Source organism: Torulaspora globosa, chromosome 6 (genome assembly GCF_014133895.1).
Source record: "Torulaspora globosa chromosome 6, complete sequence".
Lineage (NCBI taxonomy): Eukaryota > Fungi > Ascomycota > Saccharomycetes > Saccharomycetales > Saccharomycetaceae > Torulaspora > Torulaspora globosa.
The window spans coordinates 425,673-449,517 of record NC_050732.1 but is presented as its reverse complement, the minus strand read 5'-3'; the positions used below and the strand labels follow the sequence as shown (position 1 = coordinate 449,517).

Here is a 23,845-nt window from a genome sequence, read left to right as displayed (position 1 = left end):
ATGTTTCCCGATGAGCAGGCGCAGGATGATCCCCTGAAGCAGTTTCTTACTGAGCAAGTGGATAAGGCATTGGAAGGAGCTTTCGAGCTATTCGACCTTAAGACTTTGAGCGTCAAAGACGCTTCTGCAGAAGAGAGATATTTCAAGGCATTTCATGAACATATCGAGCTGACGATTGGAGAACTATGCAAGACCAGCGTCCTCAGTCTAAAGATCAACTATCGAGGAGGGAATTACAACTCACTTGCAAGCGAATCTAGAAGATTACATCTCATATGGGAAGCACTACGACATAAGGTGGAAAGTCGCATAAAATTTTTGGTGGATAACTACTTGAAAGGTGCAGATGTATCCCCGCAGCGATATCTAAGCCTAGTGGAGAGCTGGGCCTATGTTTTAACCAACTGTCGAAACTTCGTGACAAGAATTTTACCCAGTCTTCAGTATATGACTGTGAATTATCCCTCTGTCACCAAGGAAGCTACAAGGAAATTACAGATTTTTGACTACTTTATGATATACTTCATGAATCTGCTAAAAGATAAGCTGGCGGAGGATTTTGAGACTTTTCTCGAGGCTTTCCTCTCAGAACAGCGTTCTCGTAGCTCATTAGATATGAAGTATTTGAATTGCGAGATGCCTTTATCTTTGATGTTCAGATACAAGATCTCAGTTGGCCATACGTCTGCCTTGCATGTAAGGAGCTTCTACCTGCGAAGTGTGGAATTATATGCCGCCGAAACGCTTCACATACCCGTCAATATGCATTATCGTGAGAACTTAACTAAGATATTGGTCCGTAATGCAATAATAACTGGATCAATATCTGCTTCTTTAGTGACACAAAGCAATGACATCATCCTACAGCACACAATAATGAATAAAAACACAACACGCAAATTACTCGAACTTCTAAAAGATAATACTGAAATTGTGACATCAAGCGGTGCGGACTCTCCTGCAAGCCAGCTCTTTGGCGTCATATTGATGTCTTACGGTTCCCGGTCTATGATGGATGAACTCTGGAGCATTTTCAAAACGGTAATATCTATAACGTTGAAAAGTGTTGAGAGTTCTCCTACGAGTGAAAAGCAATTGCTGGATGCCTGTAAGCTTCTGGTAATCGCCAACCAATCGAAATATTTGGAAAAGCTAGCGCACGACGAAGTTATAAAGAATTTGAAAGGTACAATCGGCATCATGGAGCGATATTTGAAAGTTTGCGAATCGGCAATTCGGAAGTTTAACCAAGTAACCGTTGACGGAACTTCAGAACCGTCTAACAGTGGATCTCTGGCCCTTAATTTACCGCTCATCATGAAACTACCTTCTTCCTTTCTCAAGATATACTCTCGATCTTTATTCCGAAGATGTATTGTACATGGCCTTCCTGCCATTGAGACATTGACATGCCCCAGCTCTTTTGAGTACCATCTGTTCTCCTTATTCGAGAGAGAATACGGCGCGAGTCCTGAGTATGATGGTCTACACACGTTGAAATCTGAGCTTCTTAGATCCGCTCAAATCGCCCGTAATTTCAATCAAACGCAGGCTGTTCCTCTCCTTAACCCGCTAGTATTCGAAAGGAAAAGTGTTCCATCAGTAATTCACGAGAATCTTGTGGATGATCTAATATTGCCGCCTGAAATGAGACATTGGTGGACTAGATTTCAAAGGTTTTACTATCTTATTGATGCCAAAGCGCCTCACAAAAAACTGCAATTGATTGATTCTCTCCAACATTGTGAAGTTCAAACGCAAATCCAACTAGCAAACGGGGCCGAGCTGATTCTGGATCTCACACTGTATCAAACATGCATTCTTACACTTTTCAATGATAATGATGCCTTAAGCCTTGAGGAAATGTCCACTAGATCGAACATTTCGATTGATCTTTTGAGTGAGGTTGTAGAATCATTCACCAGAATCGGTCTCTTTACGTCACAGAACAGCTTGATAATATTAAATGAGAACTTCAGTCCTGATGAGAGGAAGATTAAAAACGGCAAGCTCCGTGTTACCATGACGACGAGAGGTAAGTCTTCGAAAGAAGGATCTGCTGAAATCGTCCAACATATGGAGGGCCTTAGCTCACATTGGAAACAGGAAATGATAAAAGCATGCATAGTCAGGTCATTAAAGGGAGAGAAGTCCGGCTTGAAATTCGATTCGATTTATGCGAAAGTCGAATCGCAAATGTTCGGAATTAGCATCGGTGAATTCAAAGACGCCTTGGAAAGAACAGTTTTGGAAAATTCAATAACGCATTGGAGAGGTTTATACAAATATTGACTTATTAAAGTTGCGACGTCTATGGAAGGAAAATGCTCGAACCAATAAAGATAAATATCGAACGCTTCATAACCACAGATGGAAGACTAATCGGCTTCAAACGCTTGGTCTGCAACATCAAGAAGAACCTCCATTGCACCTATCTGGAAATTGACATTATTCGGCTCATCATTATCAGGCGGTATGATAGTAGGTCCCCAAATGATATTCAGGGCCTTCAAATTCATCCTATTTTTGGGCTCATGCTCTGCCACGCGCTTCAAATGGAAAAGCAAAGCTCTTAATGTCCAGTATTGTGCATCAGGTAGTTTATAGATCAGCCCATGCATGTAATTCTTCCTTGTCTTCTCATCTGAGATTGCTAAGCAGGTCTTGATATCGGGAACGATTTCCACTGGCAGTAGCGAACTGGGCAGGGCCGCAAAAAAGGCTTTGAGAAGAGATCCCACTAGGTATATATCGGTCTCGCTGTAGTTTTTAGGTGGCGAAATCATGGCAACATTCGAAGGATCTCTGTCGATGTCTTCTTTCAGTTTGCTAACATCAAGAACATTAGCAGACTTTCTGTATATGCCTTCCAGATCCAGACCATACTTGTCAACAACATAAATGCATTGTCGCACTATTGCAGGCACCATGTCTTGCTCAAACTCGACCAAACCTTCCAGCGGAACACCAAATGTTTTGAAGTTATTCTGAGTACCGGGCGGCATGGTGTTGCTTGTTTGTATATGCGATAGAGGCCTGTCAGATTCGGCTGTGGCCATGGAAACTGTGGTGGACAGACTAGGAAGCCTATTCCCTGGGTCCAAGGTTTTGATCCGGGAGCCATTAGTCGTGTCAGTGTTTGGTGCGGATACGTGCTGTTCGTTAGCGATATGCGGTTGTGAATCAATATTAGACCTTTGCGTGGATGAATCAAAAGATCCTCTGAAATTAGTGTTTGAGGCTTTGAAAGCGGATGGGGTTGAAGCAGTGCCAACAGGGACAATTGACGACGAAGGAGTGAAAGGCGAATCGTTATGTGTGGATATAATTCTCTTTGGAATCGAATTCTTGGCAGGGTTGACAGCAAAAGTGGGGCCACTACGTGTGACCTTCTTGCTGTCATTAACGCCCTTACTCATGGAGGGATGCTTCTTGTACTTCACAGGAATCAAATTCCTATTCACCGACAGTCCATTCTTTCCAGAACTGTTATATCGTTTGAGAAAATTGTACAAATCGACTTCGTTGGTCACAGATGATGCAACGGCTTTCATCGATTTCGAAGCTTCGAAAGGAGTCACTGTCACGCCGCTGTTGAGAATCAAATTCTCCGTCCAGATCGTGTATTTCTGTAACTGGATCGACATAGCAGTGTCAATCTCAAGAATCAAATCCTTCAGCTCGGAAACGATCTTTGGTCTTTCCTTTGTGATGAAAACGTTTCTCAGGGAATCAGAATGATCGACTTTCTGTTTGTACTCCATGTCTGCATTATCGATCTTCCTCAGAAGATCCTCCTCTTGCTCCTTTGTCGTCTTGGAGCCTCTAAGTGTAAGTTTCGTCTTTGTCGGGTCTGCCATCCTTAGCTTGTCCCAATCTTGGCATAGTGAGTTGTAACGACTTTGGGCCTTTTCAGCACTATGAATCGCATCCGAGACCTCTTTCTCGAGTCGCCTACTATTTTCCTTTACAGATTTTCTCATTTTTGTCATAGTAAATAATAAAGCGCTCATTTCTTCATACATCTTCCCCAATGCTAAGACATAACTGCGCTTGACGTGAGCGAGCTTCCCATCAAACTCCAAAACTTCGTGAATCTTCTTCTTCAACGAAGACCCTCCAGACGTATCCACAAAAAAATGCTTGAACTGCTTGGCCAGTTCCTCCACATGCTCCTCTTCGTAGACATGCTTCTTACGAATAAACTTGGTAAACTCCTCGCAAGTCAGTAGCGATTGTTTCAACCTAGACAGCAGCGCGTTTATAGCCACATCAGAATCCATAACCTTTTTGATTTCCGGACTTTCTAACATCTGGTCCAGCGATTTTGGTTCAATCGGTCCCGTACCATTATCGTTTTGATCAGGAGTGGCTTGTACAACCTCGTTAAGAGCCTCTGTTGGCATTTGTATTTGCTCTTGCAGATCAGACGATCGATTCATCGCTGTATCTAGGCTGCCACCGACCAGAATATCCTCTCTTTATTCGTCTCAGCTCTTCGATATGGTTGTCACCGAAGTTTGTTTAAGCCTGAACAAGACACGCTTATTTAAACCGATGAGCCATGAGTACAGAGGCTTGTCAATAACCAACAACATATAATTAATTTGAATCAAAGAAGCCCAATGGCTCTCGCTAGGTTCTCAATTACAACTTACAAGCACAAGATGCGATTTACCACACGAAAAAGTGCGACCTTGAAGCCAAAATAACTGTGTTTAAAACATTTGATCAGCGAAATCATGCGTAAACGCCCTCGACTTGATGCAAACTTATCCTACGGCCTTAAAAGACCCTGATTGAGCTTTAAATAACCAGTTGGCTTATTCGTTATGCCCTGACAAGATTTACTGTCGCGATCCGTACAAGACGATTTTTCAATTTTTTTCACTATGAAAACGCGAAGCTCTGCTCGAAAGCTATAAAACGGCCTTCTCGACCACATTTCTGACCCAGTATCTCTCTTTATAGATGGCCGTGGCAGCCTTTGGTGATTCAATCAAGTTACAATGGCTTGTAGCTGGATGAAATCTCCCTCGGGCAGCTCTCGGTAAAACTCGTGCAGTTTTTCGAACTTCTAATGATGATAGAAAATTTCTGTGCATAGTTCAACTGATTGAACTATAAAATGAAGATAAAAATTACCATCAATTTTAGTCTTTTGCTCCTATCTGAAATCGAAAACGCAATTCGCTTCTTGTTCGTCTACGTAGTCTTGGGCTTCAAGGCGTACATTCTCACTGGATAGAGTTCTTTTGGTAAGCCTTTCTGTCTGTCCGTGGCTATTAGCTTCAGGTCAGCGCTCTCAAAAAGCTCCTTAAACTTGGCATCCGATCGCGTCACTGAGGAGTCCTGTGGATCGAAATCGTCGTTGTTGGTAGGCGTGTTATTTTCTTTCACGATAATCGTGCCGTTTGGCTGCAATGCCCTCTTGCATCTTTCGAAGAACTTGACCAGTTCATCGTCCGGCAGATGGCCGACGCACCATTGACACCAGATAAGCCAGTACTTGCCCTCCTGCGGCTCCCAGTCCTGCATGCCGATGGCGTATATCTCACCGATCTTTCCCTGGTCCTTCAGCTCCTGCAATTCGGAGCGCATCTGCTCGACAAACGGCGTGACGGGTTCGAGCAGATCAACCACATCACAATGTTTCGACAGCATGTCCTTGGTCACACGGCCGATGCCAGCCCCAATGTCAGCACCGATCTTCCTGAAACCCGGCTCTACTACCATTCTTGACTTCAGTTTACGCAGAAAATGGTTCGATCCCAGCACATCCATCGTGGGAACAACCGTTCCCTCGCCGTATCCGCCTAGAACACCATCCACAGTCGCTGGCACCGCGGTCCAGTAGTCTATAGCATCACCGTAGTCGATGAGCGAGTCCGGTCTTCCACCTTCTTGAGATTCCATGCCCATATCGGTCGTTTTGTCGAACCATTGGCCAGTGCAATTTTTCAATCTTGCAGGCTGAATTGGCGAATATATATACATTTACATAGATAGATCTACCAAAGGGCAGCTCAATTGCCCAGCGAGTATACCCACCTGACAATTTCTCTGACCTGCTCGTTCCACAGGTCTTTGAATGTCTCGGAGACAGGTCTTTGAATCACCTCCCGTAGTTCAGTGGTATGGGGACTGCTGCGCTCCAGATCTTGCTTCCTATCCAGAAGGCCCCTCGTCCTGTCGCTCACTTTCTTCCACACGGAACGATTGTAGTGGTACCCGTCCCTGTCGACAGCATAGAAGTAGTACGAAGTCGCCAAAGCAGTCGAAACCAACGTGATTGAGCCCAATTTCAAAAGCTTACTCATTTCAAGCAACAAACAGACTTCACAGAGCCCCAGAGAACTGCTCTATCTTCTTCGGTAGCTAGTCTTTTACTGCTTGTTCTCATGAACCGTCACTTGGATTGTATGATAGCGTCGTCGAGCACGACGCTACTTACTAACTGATGCTCAACAAAGCTATAACGCTTCAAAGCATGAATTGAGCATCGTTCGACAAGCCCAGAAGCGTGAAGCGCTTACTGCAGCCGCCTACTTCTTTTACTGGAGTGCCAGGCCTTCTTCCGGGTATTTCTGGAGAGATATGAAAATTGGCGAGAAAAGCCATTTGGTACAGTCCGGACTTGGTGCTATGGCTGACTGTATGGCCTTCCAGAGGCTGCCATTAGACTCTCATACGTTCATCGTCCTCTGTTGATGAGTCTTGTTCAGCGATGACGACATCCCTGAAATTTGTCAAGAAAAAGAGCCTCGAGGAGCACAATTGATTAAACAATTGGAAGGAAAGAAAGCGTGTAACTTTCCAGCCCAATTGCTTCAAGATGCTTTCCAGGTTTGCTGCTTCAAACGGTCGTTCTGTTGCTTCTGGTGTTCGACTCTTATCCAGCGCTTCCAGACTAAAAGCTGCTCTTGGTACAAAGAACCAGGTGCTATTATCCAAACATGTCGAAGATGTGGATCCAGAGATGTTCAAGATCCTAGAGGGCGAGCGTTCAAGACAGAAACATTCGATCACTTTGATTCCATCCGAAAACTTTACTTCCAAGTCCGTCATGGACCTTTTGGGCTCTGAAATGCAGAACAAGTACTCCGAGGGATACCCGGGTGAGCGTTACTACGGTGGTAATCAGTTTATTGATAAGGCGGAGTCGCTATGCCAGAAGAGAGCGTTGGAAGTTTTCGGCTTGGACCCAGAGAAGTGGGGTGTCAATGTGCAGGCCTTGAGTGGGGCGCCGGCCAACTTGTACACTTACTCGGCTGTTATGGAGACTGGGGACCGCCTGATGGGGTTGGATCTACCGCACGGTGGCCACCTGTCGCATGGTTATCAATTGGCTTCTGGAACGAAGATCTCGTACGTGTCGAAGTATTTCCAAACAATGCCATACCATGTCGACCCTTCCACTGGTTTGATCGACTACGACGCTTTGAGCATGACTTCTAAGTTGTTTAGACCGAGAGTCATTGTTGCAGGAACCTCCGCTTACTCCAGAATACTAGATTACAAACGCTTCCGTCAAATTGCAGACGGTTGTGGCGCTTATTTGATGAGCGACATGGCCCACATCTCAGGTCTGGTCGCTGCCGGAGTGACGCCATCGCCATTTGAGTTCTCTGACATTGTCACTACCACGACACACAAATCACTGAGAGGTCCAAGAGGCGCTATGATCTTCTTCAGAAAGGGTGTTAGAAAGGTTACGAAGAAGGGTAAAACTGTTATGTATGATTTGGAGAAAAAGATTAACTTCTCAGTTTTCCCAGGTCATCAAGGTGGTCCTCACAACCATACCATCTCGGCGCTGGCTGTGGCTTTGAAGCAAGCCTTGACTCCTGAATTCAAGGAGTATCAACAGCAAGTGGTCGACAACGCTCGCGTCTTTGGTGAAGAATTGATGAAACGCGGCTTCAAATTAGTTTCCGGTGGTACCGACAACCATTTGATCTTGATCGACTTGTCCAACCACGGCATTGACGGTGCTCGTTTGGAGACCATTCTTGAGAAATTGAACATAGCAGCCAACAAAAACACTATTCCCGGTGACAAGTCAGCATTGTTCCCATCCGGTTTGAGAGTCGGTACCCCTGCAATGACTACAAGAGGATTCAAAACCGAAGAGTTCGCCAAAGTCGCAGAGTTCATCGATACCGCCGTAAAGATGGCAATTGGCTTGAAATCTCAGGAATCCCCAGATTGTGAGGACGTCAGATCCAAACTGGCTAATTTCAAACAGCTTTGTGAAGAGTCTGAGCAAGTTCAAAATTTGGCTAATGAAGTCGCTGCATGGGTTGGAAAATACCCAGTTCCTGGTGAACTATAGTTAGCGCCTAATATTAATCGACAGCATGGTTGCTTCATTAACAACATGCAGAGCCCATTCTGGTATTTCGATGTAGATCTAAATGTACGGCATTTTTGCTCTCGGTAGATGTTTCCACTTTCTTGTATTTTGACATCGGCACCTGTCTTACCAGATCTTCTATTAGTTCGTCAATCCCCTCCCCAGTCTTGGCGCTCACTAAATACAGCGGTAGCTCTCCTATGGTTGTGGTTGGAGGATGGTCTAGATCCATCTTGTTGCCCACTAGCTTAATCAAAACCTCTTCACGACGATCCTGGTCAAAGTAGCTATTGAGCTCATCAATCCAGCTTTGCGCCTTTCGCAGGCTTTCTGGCTTTGTAACGTCAAACACCACCAATGCAATGTCGGTGTTTCTGAAATACATCGGAGCCATAGACCGATACCTTTCCTGCCCCGCTGTATCCCAGATCTCTAAATTCACTTTTTTCCTTATCCCATCGGCCCCAGGGAACTCCAACGTCTTCGTGGTGAACGCAGCTCCTATTGTTGCATTAGTCTTTTGGAAACTACCTGTGATATATCTTGTAACGATCGAGGACTTCCCAACGGATGACTCCCCCAGGAGAACCAGCTTCAAATCAGTAACATAAACAGCAGCACTATCTTCCAACATGACGTGGCAGTGAGACTTTGTTGTGATTCATCTAGTTTATTCAATACCTAAGGTTAAAGATGAGCTGGATGGTATACTAACCTGTTTACCATTACCCGGACTTTGGAAGAATATATAGAATAGCCGCCGAGCGGAAGATCAAAACTTATTGCAACACCAACTTTCTTGAAGAAAGTAACAAAAGACTGCTGCTATTATGTAGATGAAATGAAGGAAATGAAGCGCATTCTGATTTGTTGCAAGTGAGAGGGGCGGTGGGTTCAAATTCTGTGCCCGAGAGAAATCAACTGCACAGCACATTGGAGCCGAGGAGTAAGGATCGTTCGCCGCTTTAGGAAGCACTGGAGGTGCTTGAAATTCAAAAAAGTCGATCCTCGGAAATGAGAGTTCAGTACATTTTACCGCCCAGGGAGGGCAGTTAATTGAACGGCCGCTTGAGCTACCAATACATCTACCACTGATTTTCATTTCCGAGAGTAGGAGAAGCACATGCATTAAAATGGTAGGATGGCAGACGCATCGGCCCACGGAAGAGCCGAGCCAACTTCTTGCGATGGTTTTCGTATTTTAAGAAGAGGCCAGAGCTTTGATACGGTGGCGCCAAGATGTGTCAGATCGTCAAAGTGGGCTATAAGGAACTGGTGGATGACGGACTTTGCGGAACTTTGTGAAATTGTTATAACAGGTGCCCTCATAATCGTTAGGCGCTTGGTGACGTTTTTGATGATTTACCTTGTGGAACGCCAAACTTGGCGCCTGAGAAGAGGTGAAAATTGTAGGGTTCATCTTCAGTGATCTTTATTATCAGACTGTTTCGGGGATACAGGTGATCTTCATCTGGCAATCTATTGATAGATATCAGCAGTACAAGAAGTCAACGGGACTGATGTCAAAACAGCCCCCTGAAGATAGAGGTGAAGCAAGGAAGATGAACACCTTCAATAACCTGATAAGCCAGCTCCTAAACAAGCGGTCTCCCACGAAATCCCAGTCGCAATCCAAGACTTTGCACCTACTGGAAAGAAACCAGTCGCTACCGCCAGCGAATGGTGAGCGTCAGGAACCGCTCGACGATTCACCGACTCCCAAGAGGCGAAAACTGGCTCAGTCAAGCCCTATAGGCAAGGCACCAGGACCCACGCCTTCATCCAGCAAATCAGAACCAGCAGGGTCATCAATATTTGCCATCAACAATGAAAATGTTAGGCTATCACCTGCGGCCAAAACTGTGGCATTCTCTGATGAAGTGAAGTCCTCGCCAACTCAGCGTACTATAGGATCATCTTCCTTTTTATTTCCAGCTTCAAAGCCGTCCAAATCTATCCTTAGAAATGGGATAGGGATTGAAAAGAGCGTTAGCGACTTGACTTATGATAAGCTTGAGTCTTCGTCAAAACTCGCTGGTCGAGGAAAGCCGTTAGAACATTTCTCCAGGGCCAAGGATCCTAGCTGTTTGGAGTTCTGGACCAGCGGTGAAGTACACAATTTAGGTGACGCAAGAAACGTTAAGGAATTTAGACAGGTTCTGGATGGTGGTTTAATGATGTTGGCTAGGACCGATAGCGAGTCGGTTGCTCGGAGGTTCGAGATATACGCAACATTCAACACTATAATTACAGTTTTGCCTGCAGTTGACGCCTCTGAGGTCATGGAAAGGAGAGCAACTCAGGTTATTGGCAGTTTGGACAGGATTGTAAATATATGCCTGCCACAATTAAAGGCAGAACAGAAGAAGCTATTGGATGCCGAAGATAAGAAAGATCCATTCGTCTCTAGGCTTTATATCCAAATTTTGCGTTTCTTTGGGTCTCTTCTCTCTAATTATCGTATTGTTAGGTCCTTAACGAAGGTTGCGCCATTACGGGATAGACTTAAGGAAGTCTTCGAACTGTCTTCAGTCGCACTAATACACCAAAATTCCAATAAAGCCATAATCGGGGCACAGTTTTCTTTTCTCGCTGATGAGAAATATGGACCATACTTTATGAATAGGGACGAGGTTTCCAACATAATACATGCAGTGCTAAACACGAAGGAGATCCAAAGTGCCAATCTGGTTTGTGAGAAACTCTTTTTGCTCAAGAGGCTGATTTCGAAACACACAAGTGTGATGTTGCAATTGCTTCCATTATGGTTACCCAAAGAAGTTCTTTCAAGGACCCTGATGGAAGATGATAGTTGTACGATTACGATTCTGCAGGCGGCAATTTCAGTGCTATTGGAGCTTCTTAAGAAATCCATCGATTCTTCCATCAGGCAACATGATATAGTTAAATGTGTCAGAGAATCACTAGCCAAGGATACTTTACCAGAAAAGCTTCGCAATAAATCATTAAATGACGGAAACATGAACTATAGTACCATGACTTTAGAAGAACTCGTGCAGAAGCAAATAACATATCTTATTGTGTTCAAAAAAGAATACAAGCTCGCTATGGATCTGTGGCTGGCAATGATGGGACTTCTCTATAACACCACAAGGACCCTTCTCGAATTGAGCGACTCAGACGCGCGTGGATGGCTAAAACTGAATCATATCTGTTTCTTATCCGGCGATTCGCCAATCAAGTTGATAGCATTGAAAGCCTGGAGAATTATCATTTATTGCACCTGGTCACATATTAAAGGCAAATCTTCGGCTCATGACTTTGCTTTAGTTCGTATTCTCAAAAAACCATTCGATTTTACAGCGAATCATGAGTCAGATCTCAACGTTGGTGAGGGTCTTCTGTATTATCTAACGGGCCTCATTTACACAACATGTGGTGCTCCCAAATCACACAAAGCTGACATGTTTCCATTTTTCTGGAATCAGCTTATTGCGCCTATTTACTCCCAGTATATTTTCAAGTCCGGAAATATACTGTTTCGTTCTAGGGCCATAAAGCTGCTTTTGAAATTAATCTCGAAGGAGAGAGAAGACAAGTCCCATAAGCTTGAAAGAAAAAGAACTCCTGTAATAAAAGTTATTTCCACATCCGGAGTTGCCCTTAATGATATTCAACCCGTTCCTGCAAGTTTGTTGCAAGCCAGTTTTGAATCAGTGATGAGACTCATTTTTTGCGCAATAAGATCGGATCTAGCCGATTGGGCTGCAAACTACGAGTTGTTTATTAGTCTTGTGGACTTATTACCCTCTGAACTTGCCGATGAAATGCACTTTAACAGCTTCCTAGAAATAGCTTTGGAACTGTCAAAGGCAGGGAAATCCTCTATCTCATCGGATATGTTTCTTCGCCTCTCCTCAGCTATGGCGGGACCATTTGGGGATCTGATTATCAGAGACGGAAAAATCTTCGAGACACTTGTGGAGGCTACCGATCACTTACCGGAGCACCAAGCAGACTCTAAATTGAAGTTGCTAAAGGAGTTTAGCAAGAAACTCAAGGGAAGAGTTTCTGATCTCCGCATTATGGAGATATTTGTGGGAATAGATGATGCATCGTGTAAGCAGTATGTCTCCAACTGGATCGGCTCAGTCATATTATCGCCTGAGATCTCGCCTACTGACTATAAAAGCCTGTTAAGGATCGTCCAGTCAGTTCGTTCCGCTGAAGCGATCGAAAATCTTCTTCGATTTTGCTCTAAGTTTGTTCGTAACGTGAATTTGTTCGAGTTGCTTCAGTTAGGTGAATGGAACGATGAACAATATATTCGGTTCGTCAAAGTCTATGTGAGTTATAACTCACATAGACTGGAGTATCCCGAGGATCTATTTAAAGAGCAACTGAAAGACGCGCTTGGTTCGCGCGAGAAGGCATTTAAGCAGGTAGTGCCTGAGCTCATCCGTCACAAACTTTTTGACGTCATAAAGGAAGTCATTGCCAGTAACCTCAGATTAGCAGATATTTTATTATCTGAATATGGATCTTCATCTTCGGCTATTCTTCCTGTTGACCAGCTGCCGAACTTCATATTGAATCTTCAAACTTTCAGTGGTTCCGGGCAGCTTTTCATTACAAAATGGGCTTTGAGTCTTGACAATCCAGAAGAATTGTTCGCCGGGGGCAAAGCATTTTTTGATTTCATATTCCATTTAGAACCTGATGGCAGTGTTACGGGCGATCGCAGAGCTTTGATAGATCAAATACTCGAGAGGCTTTATGAACATGGTTCTTGGGCAAACTTGAGTGATTTCATCAAGGTTTGCATTGCCTGTCATCAAACAAGCCCTGTCGAGCAGCTGTTCAAAATAAAGGGATCACGCAAACTTCGTTTACTCTCGCCGGCAGCAATTGCCTTCATGGTTGACAAGTGCGGATCTTTAAATGCAGATCTCAAAGAATACATAAAGGAGGCGTACTACAGCATGAATGTAGATTTTATTCTGGAAGTGACAGGCAGTTTACTCGACTTGAGGAAGGTCGAATGCTTCGATTTTTGGGGAGCACAGTTTTTGGTCTTTTTCATCACTAAAGCCCAATCTTTTGAAAATTCAGTACAGAACGAATGCCGAGAGCTGTTTAAGAAGTTCATAAATATCCTGCTGGACCAGTCAGATAAGCTCATTATTCCGTTTGTGGGCAGCATGTTGAAAATAATGGCAAGTGATGTGACATCTTATACTTTAGATTTATTTGATTTCCTCATCCAGCACTCCAAAACCCAACCTGTCCTTGAAAATTTGAAATACTGTAATGACCTTGTGGAGAAACTTCGAAAGGGAGTACCTCTTGAGGAAGCAGATTTGGTCGAACCAGATGGTGCTAATTCCAAGGACAAGATAGGAAAGCCCAATGAATTGATCGTGAATCATTTGAAGGGACATGAAGAATTGCAAAAGTCATCGGCGCAGGGCTCAAATCGCCATTTAGAGATATCGAAAAGTGAGCCAGAAGTTCAGGTTCCAGCAACGCAAAAAACTGATGGAGATACCAGGGATTCAGCAGACTTTGCATCGGCAGCTGCTGGCACCGACAGCCTTTTATCTTCTAATTCAACCGACCTTGCGACCTTGCCTACTGTGTTAAATGCATCGCAATTGGAAAATGACAATGCTAGTAGCAGTGAAAGCTTTAGGAACTTATCTGACTCCAGGACTGAAAATCCTGATACAGCTATTGCAGGGATCGAAGATGATCAAAACTCTGTAAACAGGGCAGAAATTGCTTTCAACACAGACTACACGTCAGAGACAACGAAGCAAGAATCAACGAAGATCAAAGCTCCGCAACCGGTTAATTCCCCAAACACCGAAAGTTCTACCCCTTCTGGTCAAAATCTCAAATATCGGAAAGAAAGTACTGCATCTGAGCGCAATGGTGATGATTTCGCGGATGTTGAGATGGATGAAGACGATGAGTTTCTGAAAACGATGGAGAATAAAATCGCTGTTGGGTCGCATGAACTGCAATCTCTTGCTGACAGCCAATCTGTAGAGCTGCCGGGCACACAGCCAGCTGCTGCTGCGCGAACAGAGTCTGAGTCAAAGATTCGTTTCCCTATTTTCAATTTCTCAAAATTGGCGAGTACAGCCGCTAAGGACGGTACGCCTGTGCAACTAGAGCACTTACCACATAAAGATGTTGTTACGAATACGGCTCAGCCGGAAACCATAACGGATGAGCTTGAGAAACAAGGAGATCTGAGTCGCATGGAGGAGGCAATGTCACAGGAAGCAACGGCTTCACTTCGCATTCATTTCCCTTCCAAGAAGGCGCGTCGACTGGTGAGCAGATTGCGCGCGTTGACTATAGAAGATATTTCTAACTTGACTCATGAGGAGAAGAGAAACCTTCGAATCGAACTGCTAGACTTTCTCATGAACCTGGAGCACGAGAAGTAGTTACAAACTGATTAGGCAAAGCCATCCCGTTTATAGCATACCACAAGGCTGCATTGGTGATAAACAAAAAAGATCAATCAGGAACCAAAATGACTTCTCTGCAAAATAGGGCTACTTTTTTGAATAATCGCCTCCAATCCAAAGGATCACCTGCTTTCCTTTCGAAGCTAATGCTTTTCAGATTTTCACGAACGATCTTAATTATAATGACTCCATTGAGTTTTGAGCCTCGAGCGTCTTGTGTTCGTATATTTATTACTAGAGGAAATACTCCCTCGTAGCCGAGCGAACTCTTCAAGTTCAAAAAATCGGAGAGGAGGTCCGGTTTGATGTTTATCTTTGCGAATCTTAAGGCTTGTTCGAACAACGGGAGTATAACCTCCATTTCCTGTACGGAATAGAACTTGGTCAATCTTATAGGGTTGAACCTGAACTGTGAGGCGAAGGAGGGATTATTCTTGTGGCAAAACTGTAAAGCTGCAATGTCCGTGTTGATAAATCGCGTCCATCGCGAGCTCTGAGACGTCGTAAGATCATTCCTCAACAATTCTGTAGTATTTTGTGTGTACGGTTTCTGTGTGCATCCTACAGCGTCCAGATTCAGTGTGTCGTGCTGAAGCCCTGCGTAATCACTGTCAGCTGGCTGAGTTGCTCGGAAGTCGATGCTTTGGCCAGTGCCCGTGAGAGGATCCTGAGTAAACCTCATATACTCATCGTCACTCAGAGATACCCTCAAATTGGAAAATAGCTTCTTAGCCAGAAGGGCTGGGTTGCTGCACAGGCCTTCCGAGTTTGCGAAGCTAAGCTGATTTAGAAACCAAGGATGCTTCCGGAGATCCTGAATTGTGGCCCTTTTAGACGGGTCTGGTTGCAAAATCTTTCTTAACAGGTTCAAGTGCCTAAATTCGATGCTGGCCCACCGCCCCATGGTAATATTCCCCTCGTTTCGAATAAACTCTTCGAAGTTTTCATCTGTTCGTATCGGCAGTTCCCACGGAACTTCGCCAGTCAGTAGCACAAAGACTAATACTCCCACAGACCACACGTCAGTCTTTTCCGGATGATACTTGACGCCCATCAGAACCTCTGGCGCCATATACTGCGGAGATCCGCGCTGGTCGCTTGACAGTCGAAGAGTGCCATCCCTACGTTTGAAGCGGGACGCCAAGCCGAAATCGGCCAGCTTCAAATTCCCATTCTTATCCAGAAGGATGTTTTCCGGCTTGATATCGCGGTGTGCGATATGACACTCCAGATGCAGGTACGTGATAGCGTTGACCAGCTGCTGGAAGTAAAACTGCGCCACTTCGTAATCCACCCCAACATCGGGCTCTATCTTGTCGAAGAGGTCGCCGCCATCTGCCATCTCCATGGCAATCCACAGATGGTCCCTGGTAATGTTACAGTCTATCACACGTAAGATGTTGGCGTGGTTGCAGCATTTCGAGTGTAATATGATCTCTCCCACCACATCTTTCTCCGTTAAGCCAAATTGCTTGCACGTCGGAATGTGAACAAACTTGACAGCAATAACAACACTGGGATCTACCTTCAAATACGCATTTTTCACACATGCGAAAGCACCTTGCCCTATAGTCTCGCCAATAACAACGTCCTTGATAGCAGGAAGACTCGTATCATCAATGCCACTCATCTAATTCGATCAACACCACCAATTGGAGTCCTACAACGCCTTTTATATCGTATTCAGCTCCAGTTTGGCCATCTCTAACAGTTCTTGGTATACTGTTAAGCACGGCACGTGATTTGTTGATAGTTATATTAAAGGCCCTGATCTACAACTTGACCAGATATTTAAAGGCAGCAGCATTTGGGCCTAAAGTGAATCGATTGGCAGCTGGTGAGGGTCTCAATATGGCACAGGAGCTGTTTTTGTCCTCGGTAGAGGAAGGCGTAGCGAAATCCATGCGGGAGGGGAAGATTCTCGTTTTATACACTTCAGCTGGAGACGATGTGTGGTTAAATTCATGGTTTAAGTCAGATTTTCAGAGTAGGTTGTCGAGACATGCAGTGTGGCTGAAGCTCGTTCGGGGAACGGATCAGTTTCGTTATTTTGAACAGATTTTCCCTTCTGTGGTGGTTCCGAGTCTCTGCTTCATCAGAAATGGACAGATATTGTCGACCATTGAGGGCGAAGAGGATAAATCTGGCGGTGAGGGACATTGGGGAAAGCTTATGGCGACGTTGGGCGCTGGATCGGAATTATTTTCTGCACGCAAGGCACCCGGTGAGGCGAAGCAGAGGAACTTGAAAGAACAGGTGGCCGACACTGCCCAGAGGAAATATCATGAAGAAATGCAGAAGCAAAGGAAGCAATCTAAAGAAGAGAGAGAGCGTATTTTGAGACTTGTGGAGGCTGACAAGGCAGAAAGGCGAGTTCGCCGCAAAAGCTCGGAAGATAATAGCCAAGGAGGTCAAAGACAACTGCAAGATAATATCAAGAACATCGAGAGACTTCATGCAGATGAGTGTACGCTGTTGATAAGGCTTACAAATGGTGAAAATATAATGAAAAAGTTCGACAGCAAGTTGAAATTGAATGACGTTAGAAGTTGGGTCGACGCAAATAGAACCGACTCTGATTGCCCTTACGCCTTCCATAGAAATATACCCCGGGTCACGTTCTCGGATTCAGACGAGCTCAAGACACTAGAGGCCTTGGACTTGTCGCCTAGATCTGCGTTGATCTTGAAACCATTAGAGAATGCCCGCAGCAGGCTGAACATTGCCGAGGCCAAGGGCCCGGGCCTGCTAGGCAAAGTCTTTAACGGACTCTCTTCGTGGTGGGCCGCTAGTGGTCGCGAGCAAAATGAAAGACATCAATCGAGTGATTGCGAAGAAGACAAAGATGTAGCGGATAATCAAGGTAAGCCGACGCAGAGGTTTCCAGACGCCATTTTGGAAAATAATCAAGCACTAGACTCTATTGCTAGCTCATCGACAATACGTGAAGAAGCTGTTACGGCCTCACCTCACTCGTCTAGGATAGATTCTCCTCTCTATTCAGCTTCTGACTTCCACATCAAACATAACCCGTCTGAGCTGAGTTTACCATCCAGATGCGTCACTCCTAATGTCCACCAGTTCGTCAACGTTGAAGATGAAGATAACGATCGCTTCGCATATAATGGGAATAACATCAAACTGGAAAAGAAGAAGGATGACGATAAATGCATGGATGGTTAAATAGGGAGAGTTATCTATTTGCTAAGGATTCAAGATTGATATGGATCTACTGGGGCTCCGCGATGGCCCCTTTTGACCCCCGTTGAATAGAATTTGGATACTTTTCCCTCGGTTCTGGTGATTTCGAATCGATATTCAAACTGCTCAATTTCTTGACCAGGTGCTCACTCTCATTAGCTTCTCGTGAAGGCTTGTTTTCCTTCTTTTCTGATACATCAATGACCGTTTCCTCTTTGCGAGTTTGTTCCGTTTCCACTTTCATCTCTTCTAATTCTCTGTCCAGCTCAGCTTCGTCTTCAGCATCTGGAGATTTCGCAATAAGGGCGTTCACTTCTTCAGCCTTCTCGCCCTCTTCCTTTATCTCATCGAGCAGCTCTTCGATCTTCTCAACTGATCCAACTGAATCGTTGATGGATTTGAGCACTTTATTAGACTCCTCCAGAGCTTTAAAAAGCAACGCATTCGTAGCGGCCAAGTTAATTTGAGTTTTGACCGTCAACAAGCTGGTCTGCTGCTCAAGCAAACGACTGAGGCTCCTTTCAACTAGTTTCTTGCCCTGGAGATATTTTCTTTGAGTTTCCCTCGGTGCTAGGTTTATAATCATATCCTTCAACAGCACAGCATAGTCAGCAATTTGAGTTCGCAGCGTTTTGATCTGCGACTCAACGTATATTAGCGACATGTTTAAGGCCGCAATTCTTCGATCATCCTCTGTGACTTTCCTTTCTAAATGAGCAAGCAAATGGTTCACCTCAGGTGCAATAACTTTGATGATATCTCTATCCTGTACGATTAGCTTCTTGTACCGCGATAGATAAAAGAGCATTGCCTCTCTTTCTTCCTCGGCGTCGTCCAAGATTCGATGGAACCCGCATTTGCGGTAGAATTCCTGTTTACTGAACACAAGATCTGCAATACCACTGGCCTCGGATATTATATTATTCCTCAGCTGAATCTTGATATGCTCAAATTTCTGCTCAATGACTGGTTTGATGATCAATTTCACAGCTTTCAAATAGTACTCATCGTGATTATTACGTAAATTCACTTTTCCTCTGGGCCAGGAACCCCATCTAATCCATCTCATTAGAGTGGAAGCCTCCTGCGGATACATGATGCCATTGTAAAAATCTTCGATCGCAACCAAACAATCGCTCTCCACTAAGGAAGTGAGAACAACGTCTATACTTCTCGGTAAACCTTGCGGTTCTCTTCTGAGCTTGACCAGTAGATCAGATCCACAGTTTAGAAACAATGAACTCGAGCCCTTTAGGTAGTTTTTCGTCAGATACGCCTTCCAAGTGTCGATATTCGCTCTGTAGCCCTCGGGATTGAGCTCTTTCAAATTGCTAAAATCCTTATAAAGCGAATCCAGCCTCGACGGCGGCAGATCCATCGTGCCTCTGCTCTTCATGAACCATATGCAAAGTTAATAGCATTCATCATCAATAGGTTTCCACCTTAAGCTATATTATCTTAGTCACGTGATCGACCTATCGAAGCCAGCTCTTCATCAACGGTGCCAGATCTGGGCCAGGGGACATCCAAGTCCTTGCAACACCATGGAAGCGGTTTCCAAGCGTCAGGCTTCTGGTTATCTTCATGATCGCGTGATATCCCATCCAGAGCTCTAGAAGCTTCGCCGCAACGCCCTACGAGGTACCAGGGTGGTTCTTACAGCTCTCGATGTTCACCTTGGAGGCCCATCGGTGGTCTAACGGTGGTCTAACGAGTGCTAATGGCTGGAAAGCTTTCATCGACACTGTTTATGCTGGAAGTTCGTGTTGCAGTGTCATTAGGTACGTCACAAAGGGCCATTATAACTGCTAGTACTTTAAGGCTAAGTGGCTAAGGCTTCCCGCGCTAGTGCAGCCATAGGGACCCCCGGTGCGGTATTGCGATATCGTCTGTTGCTGTTACGCTGTTTCGGGAATAATGAGTTTGTTCTTTAAGTCGCCGATTGATATTGAAGTGCTGTTTGATGGGGAAGAATCCCGAAAACACGTTGAGATTGCCAATGCTGCTGGTTCAGGATCTAAGAGTCTCAAGGATCGGTTGCCGCTATATGAAGATGGTGAGACTCTGAGTGGTGTGGTAACGCTGAGAGTAAAAGAGGGAAAGCGGGTCGAGCATCTAGGTGTTAAAGTAGCGGTCATTGGGTCAATTGACATGGTCAAGAGCCAAGGTGGTGGTAGCGGGAGCGGGAGTTCTGGAAAAAGACTTTCTCCGAGTGTCTCTGATGCTAAAAAGATGCCCGTAGAACAATTTATATGTCTCAGTTACGATCTGTGTCCGCCGGGGGAGCTTCAACATGCACAAAGCTTCCCGTTCATATTCAAAGATTTGACCAAGAGATACGAGTCATATAGGGGCAAGAACGTCGATGTATCGTATTATGTCAAGGTTACCGTAGCCAGGAAAACCACTGACATCTCGAAGGCCAAGAAGTTTTGGGTCTACCTCTACAATGACGCTTCTAAGCCGCCAGCTGCGATTTTAGGCAGCAGTGGCGCGCAATCGAGCGAAGAAACCAGTAGCAGAGACCCCGTGGAACAGGACAAGAATGGGAAGCCTCAGAGCGGGCTTCTGCGGAAGGAACCCAAACCCGTCAAGTTGGACATCGGGATAGAAAACTGTCTCCACATTGAATTTGAGTTCTCGAAATCTCAATACAGTCTGAAAGAAGTTATAGTCGGAAGAATCTACTTCCTGCTATCGAGACTGAAAATTAAACACATGGAACTGAGTCTGATAACAAGAGAATCCTCCGGACTGCAGCCTTCGAATTACTTGGTGGATTCCACAGCTATACGATATGAGATCATGGACGGTAGCCCCGTTAAGGGTGAAACGATACCCATAAGATTATTCCTTGGTGGCTACGACCTGGCTCCGGACGTCACCTGCAGTTATTTCAATGTCAAGAATTACCTCAGCCTGGTCATAGTTGATGAAGATGGCAGAAGGTACTTTAAACAATCTGAAATAGTTCTTTTCCGTACGAGATAAAGTTACGTATACCTGTGCCACATACCTCATGCGATCGTATGCCCAGATCTCAGGTTGCCGTTCTCTCCTAGCGCTTCGTTACACTATGTTTGTATTTCGATGCTGAAATTTGAGATTTTTCCACTTACGGAAACAGGTAAATAAAAGATCGCTTGGCGGCGTCTGCGACTGGAAGGACAAAACTTCAAGGTATTGAAGGGATATATTCTTAATTTTGATTGTGCTAATCGCACATTTTGACATTCAATCTACTTTCGAGTTTAGTTGTGCTGAGTTAGCAAGATTATTGATAATTTTTACTTTAAGAGCGTAACTGGTGCTATGGATGGAGAACCGAATCGAACAACGCATCGAAGTAATGGCTCTTCGCAATTGGATCAATTATCGATAAAATATCTGGGTTCAATTCTGTCGCTGGCGGCCGGATCCCTATGTGTTGCGCTGGTCGTAATGTATCATCAAGAGAAAGCAACATTCATAGTTATGGCGTGTTCCAATCTACTGCACGGCTTGGGTTTCTTTGCCCTGTGTCTCATATGCTCAAAGCGAAGAGGAAAGACATCTTTCTTGTCTTTGAGCCACTTGAGCTGCATCTGCATTGAATTGGTGACCCTTGGGGCGGCCGTGTGTCACTTCGATAATGGTAGAAAGCATGCAATCTCACCAAACACACATTTACATCAGAACTTGATTATTGCTTTAGACGCGTTGTTATTATTTGCATTATTTATCAATGGGATGGCCATCGCTTCATTAAGGACTGGAACAGAAGCTCAGGCGACCTCGATAGAAGATATTTCACACCTGGGCAGCGAATCTGCCACCCAACATGGGAAATTTGTGCCGCTGAAGAATTCGTCCCAGACCCTGACGCCTAGCATGGAAATTTTTCAGAGTATTCAAAGCCAATGTGGTTCGAAACTCTGGACAATGAAAGATACACCTGCGTCCCGCTCAACAGACGACATTTCATTTCCCTCGGTAGTGAAGCACAAGCTTGAGTGCTTTTCCTCCAAAGATGCATCACCAGTAAGCAGCGTATCCCGAAAGGGTAGCAGCATCAAGTCCAGATTGAGATCATCATCTGGGTCTTCAAGCCCCCGTGCGAGCCGTTCTCTCATATCAAGACTGCGTTCGCGCAAATTGCAATCAGTCTTTGATAGCAGAAAGAAGTCGGCTGGAGATGAGACCAGCAATAAAAATATCAATGGCCGCTACGTGACTAGATTATCAACGATACCGGACCTCTCGAAAAGTGTGTTGAATGTCATCTTGTCATCTTCAGAAGGGCAACACAAGCAGGAGAAAGTTACAGATTCATCTGCAGAGCAGAACATGCAACACAGCGCCATCCTACCCGATCCAGCATTGGAACTGGAAAGAGACGCCATTGGGCGAATAAACAGTGCACTATTACCGCCATGTTTGAGGGTTATGGAAATTCCCCCGCTATCTGAGACCGTCAATTCAAATAAGCAGGCATTTGCGCAGGGATCTCAATACAACGATTTGCAGAATGCTACGCATTCCAGTCCAGACATTCTGGAGGCCAACGATCTGGGCGAAATTCCCCGAATACCAACCGCCACTCATGGTGCCAACAGCAGCGGCTGTTCAACAGATTTTAACATGCATCTTGACTTTCCTCAGTTGGTGACAATGGATATGTGGCGAGAGAACAAGGAAAGAATCCTCGAGAGAGCTGATCAGCTCCAGCGCCACGCCCTACTGCCCGCTTTCGACTTGAGCTCCCCTGGCTTGGTAAGCCAGAACGACGAGCTGCCAGGATCAACTTTTAGCTTCCCCTCCAAGAGTTATCCAACCAACCTCGATACCAAGACCAGCACAGACCAGAAAGACTTCGATACAATAAGTGCGCTGGAGGAATATTTCAGAGATTTAAACGAGCATGAGGAGGAAGAGATGCAGATCATCGAAGATGGTCTCAAGCACGACCAGTCATCCTCCGCGATCGGGGGTAATCTGTCGAAAGAGATAATCAGGACCAGCACGCGCCATTCCCCTACTAAATCTATGATCTCTGTGATAAGTGCCGCCAGTCAGCAGAGGTACTTGAATGCCACGGGGGACCAAAGACGGCATTCGCAAAGCAACTTTTTCCTGCCAACATCTTCAGCTGCCGTGTACAACTCATCAAGTAAGTCATCGCCTACCAGATCCCAGAGACTCAAACGCATTGGTAAAAAACTGTCCCTTTCAAACCTCTCCGACACCGTGATAAACCATTCGATCGCCTCAGACGCGACAGGCGACCTATTTGCGGCCTCCAAACATGACCTTGTGAGAGGTAGAAGCATCGATTTCAGCTATGTTCACAATCTGCAAAGCAATCACTCTCCGACCAAATCAGCCTCTGGCCAATCGATGTGTGGATCCAACTACGATCGCAGAAACAGCCTGGCGGCAGATCATGGGCTGAGAACCGCTAGTGGCCTATTTTTCTTGCACAATGGCACTGGCGCTGCTAACTTCGCGCAGGATCCTACGATAAACACAACCTGGACCGACCCGCTGCCCGAAGGCCAGAATACCAGCCATTCAGCATCCACCGAGCCAAGCAACTCTTCGACAACAGAGTATCCCGACGTCGTTATGAGCGAATACGACCGCGAACGATGGAACACCATTCTGAGCCTCGAATCTTCGGGAAAACTCAACGTCTAAGCTCTAAGCCATCCAGGGCGATTCCCACTACCGCAGCGACACTTCAACCGACCAATTGATGGCTTCAATCGACTATTTAACGTTATTTAATCATTTAGTCTTAGTCGTGCTCGATGATTGACATAAAATTTTGTATAGCGATTTTTCACCTTGGGCATCGCGATGAGCT

The 23,845-nt window shown here is 45.1% G+C and overlaps 12 protein-coding genes across 12 annotated transcripts; 6 read left to right on the top strand and 6 right to left on the bottom strand.

Moving 5' to 3' along the window:
- Positions 1 to 2,292, top strand: RTT101 (cullin RTT101; the record flags this gene model as incomplete). Its single annotated transcript, XM_037284678.1, has 1 exon — positions 1 to 2,292. One exon carries the CDS (start codon positions 1 to 3, stop codon positions 2,290 to 2,292), a length of 2,292 nt encoding a protein of 763 aa, XP_037140574.1.
- Positions 2,293 to 2,378: 86 nt separating this feature from the next.
- RGD1 (GTPase-activating protein RGD1) lies at positions 2,379 to 4,442 on the bottom strand (the record flags this gene model as incomplete). The annotated part of the gene is made up of 1 exon (XM_037284677.1): positions 2,379 to 4,442. One exon carries the CDS (start codon positions 4,440 to 4,442, stop codon positions 2,379 to 2,381), a length of 2,064 nt encoding a protein of 687 aa, XP_037140573.1.
- A 763-nt stretch (positions 4,443 to 5,205) lies between these two features.
- On the bottom strand, positions 5,206 to 5,922 carry TAE1 (N-terminal protein methyltransferase; the record flags this gene model as incomplete). Its single annotated transcript, XM_037284676.1, has 1 exon — positions 5,206 to 5,922. One exon carries the CDS (start codon positions 5,920 to 5,922, stop codon positions 5,206 to 5,208), a length of 717 nt encoding a protein of 238 aa, XP_037140572.1.
- Positions 5,923 to 6,026: 104 nt separating this feature from the next.
- MIC12 (Mic12p) lies at positions 6,027 to 6,320 on the bottom strand (the record flags this gene model as incomplete). Its single annotated transcript, XM_037284675.1, has 1 exon — positions 6,027 to 6,320. One exon carries the CDS (start codon positions 6,318 to 6,320, stop codon positions 6,027 to 6,029), a length of 294 nt encoding a protein of 97 aa, XP_037140571.1.
- A 515-nt stretch (positions 6,321 to 6,835) lies between these two features.
- SHM1 (glycine hydroxymethyltransferase SHM1) lies at positions 6,836 to 8,335 on the top strand (the record flags this gene model as incomplete). Its single annotated transcript, XM_037284674.1, has 1 exon — positions 6,836 to 8,335. The coding sequence occupies one exon, from the start codon at positions 6,836 to 6,838 to the stop codon at positions 8,333 to 8,335; it is 1,500 nt and encodes a 499-aa protein (XP_037140570.1).
- Positions 8,336 to 8,372: 37 nt separating this feature from the next.
- On the bottom strand, positions 8,373 to 8,990 carry YPT10 (Rab family GTPase YPT10; the record flags this gene model as incomplete). Its single annotated transcript, XM_037284673.1, has 1 exon — positions 8,373 to 8,990. One exon carries the CDS (start codon positions 8,988 to 8,990, stop codon positions 8,373 to 8,375), a length of 618 nt encoding a protein of 205 aa, XP_037140569.1.
- Positions 8,991 to 9,876: 886 nt separating this feature from the next.
- RIF1 (DNA-binding protein RIF1) lies at positions 9,877 to 14,775 on the top strand (the record flags this gene model as incomplete). Its single annotated transcript, XM_037284672.1, has 1 exon — positions 9,877 to 14,775. The coding sequence occupies one exon, from the start codon at positions 9,877 to 9,879 to the stop codon at positions 14,773 to 14,775; it is 4,899 nt and encodes a 1,632-aa protein (XP_037140568.1).
- A 73-nt stretch (positions 14,776 to 14,848) lies between these two features.
- On the bottom strand, positions 14,849 to 16,429 carry CHK1 (serine/threonine protein kinase CHK1; the record flags this gene model as incomplete). Its single annotated transcript, XM_037284671.1, has 1 exon — positions 14,849 to 16,429. One exon carries the CDS (start codon positions 16,427 to 16,429, stop codon positions 14,849 to 14,851), a length of 1,581 nt encoding a protein of 526 aa, XP_037140567.1.
- A 221-nt stretch (positions 16,430 to 16,650) lies between these two features.
- Positions 16,651 to 17,982, top strand: HG536_0F02170 (UBX domain-containing protein; the record flags this gene model as incomplete). Its single annotated transcript, XM_037284670.1, has 1 exon — positions 16,651 to 17,982. One exon carries the CDS (start codon positions 16,651 to 16,653, stop codon positions 17,980 to 17,982), a length of 1,332 nt encoding a protein of 443 aa, XP_037140566.1.
- A 46-nt stretch (positions 17,983 to 18,028) lies between these two features.
- On the bottom strand, positions 18,029 to 19,396 carry CHM7 (phosphatidic acid-binding protein CHM7; the record flags this gene model as incomplete). Its single annotated transcript, XM_037284669.1, has 1 exon — positions 18,029 to 19,396. The coding sequence occupies one exon, from the start codon at positions 19,394 to 19,396 to the stop codon at positions 18,029 to 18,031; it is 1,368 nt and encodes a 455-aa protein (XP_037140565.1).
- A 521-nt stretch (positions 19,397 to 19,917) lies between these two features.
- On the top strand, positions 19,918 to 20,991 carry PEP8 (retromer subunit PEP8; the record flags this gene model as incomplete). The annotated part of the gene is made up of 1 exon (XM_037284668.1): positions 19,918 to 20,991. The coding sequence occupies one exon, from the start codon at positions 19,918 to 19,920 to the stop codon at positions 20,989 to 20,991; it is 1,074 nt and encodes a 357-aa protein (XP_037140564.1).
- Positions 20,992 to 21,312: 321 nt separating this feature from the next.
- IRC8 (Irc8p) lies at positions 21,313 to 23,676 on the top strand (the record flags this gene model as incomplete). The annotated part of the gene is made up of 1 exon (XM_037284667.1): positions 21,313 to 23,676. The coding sequence occupies one exon, from the start codon at positions 21,313 to 21,315 to the stop codon at positions 23,674 to 23,676; it is 2,364 nt and encodes a 787-aa protein (XP_037140563.1).
- Between the last annotated feature and the right edge of the window lie 169 nt (positions 23,677 to 23,845).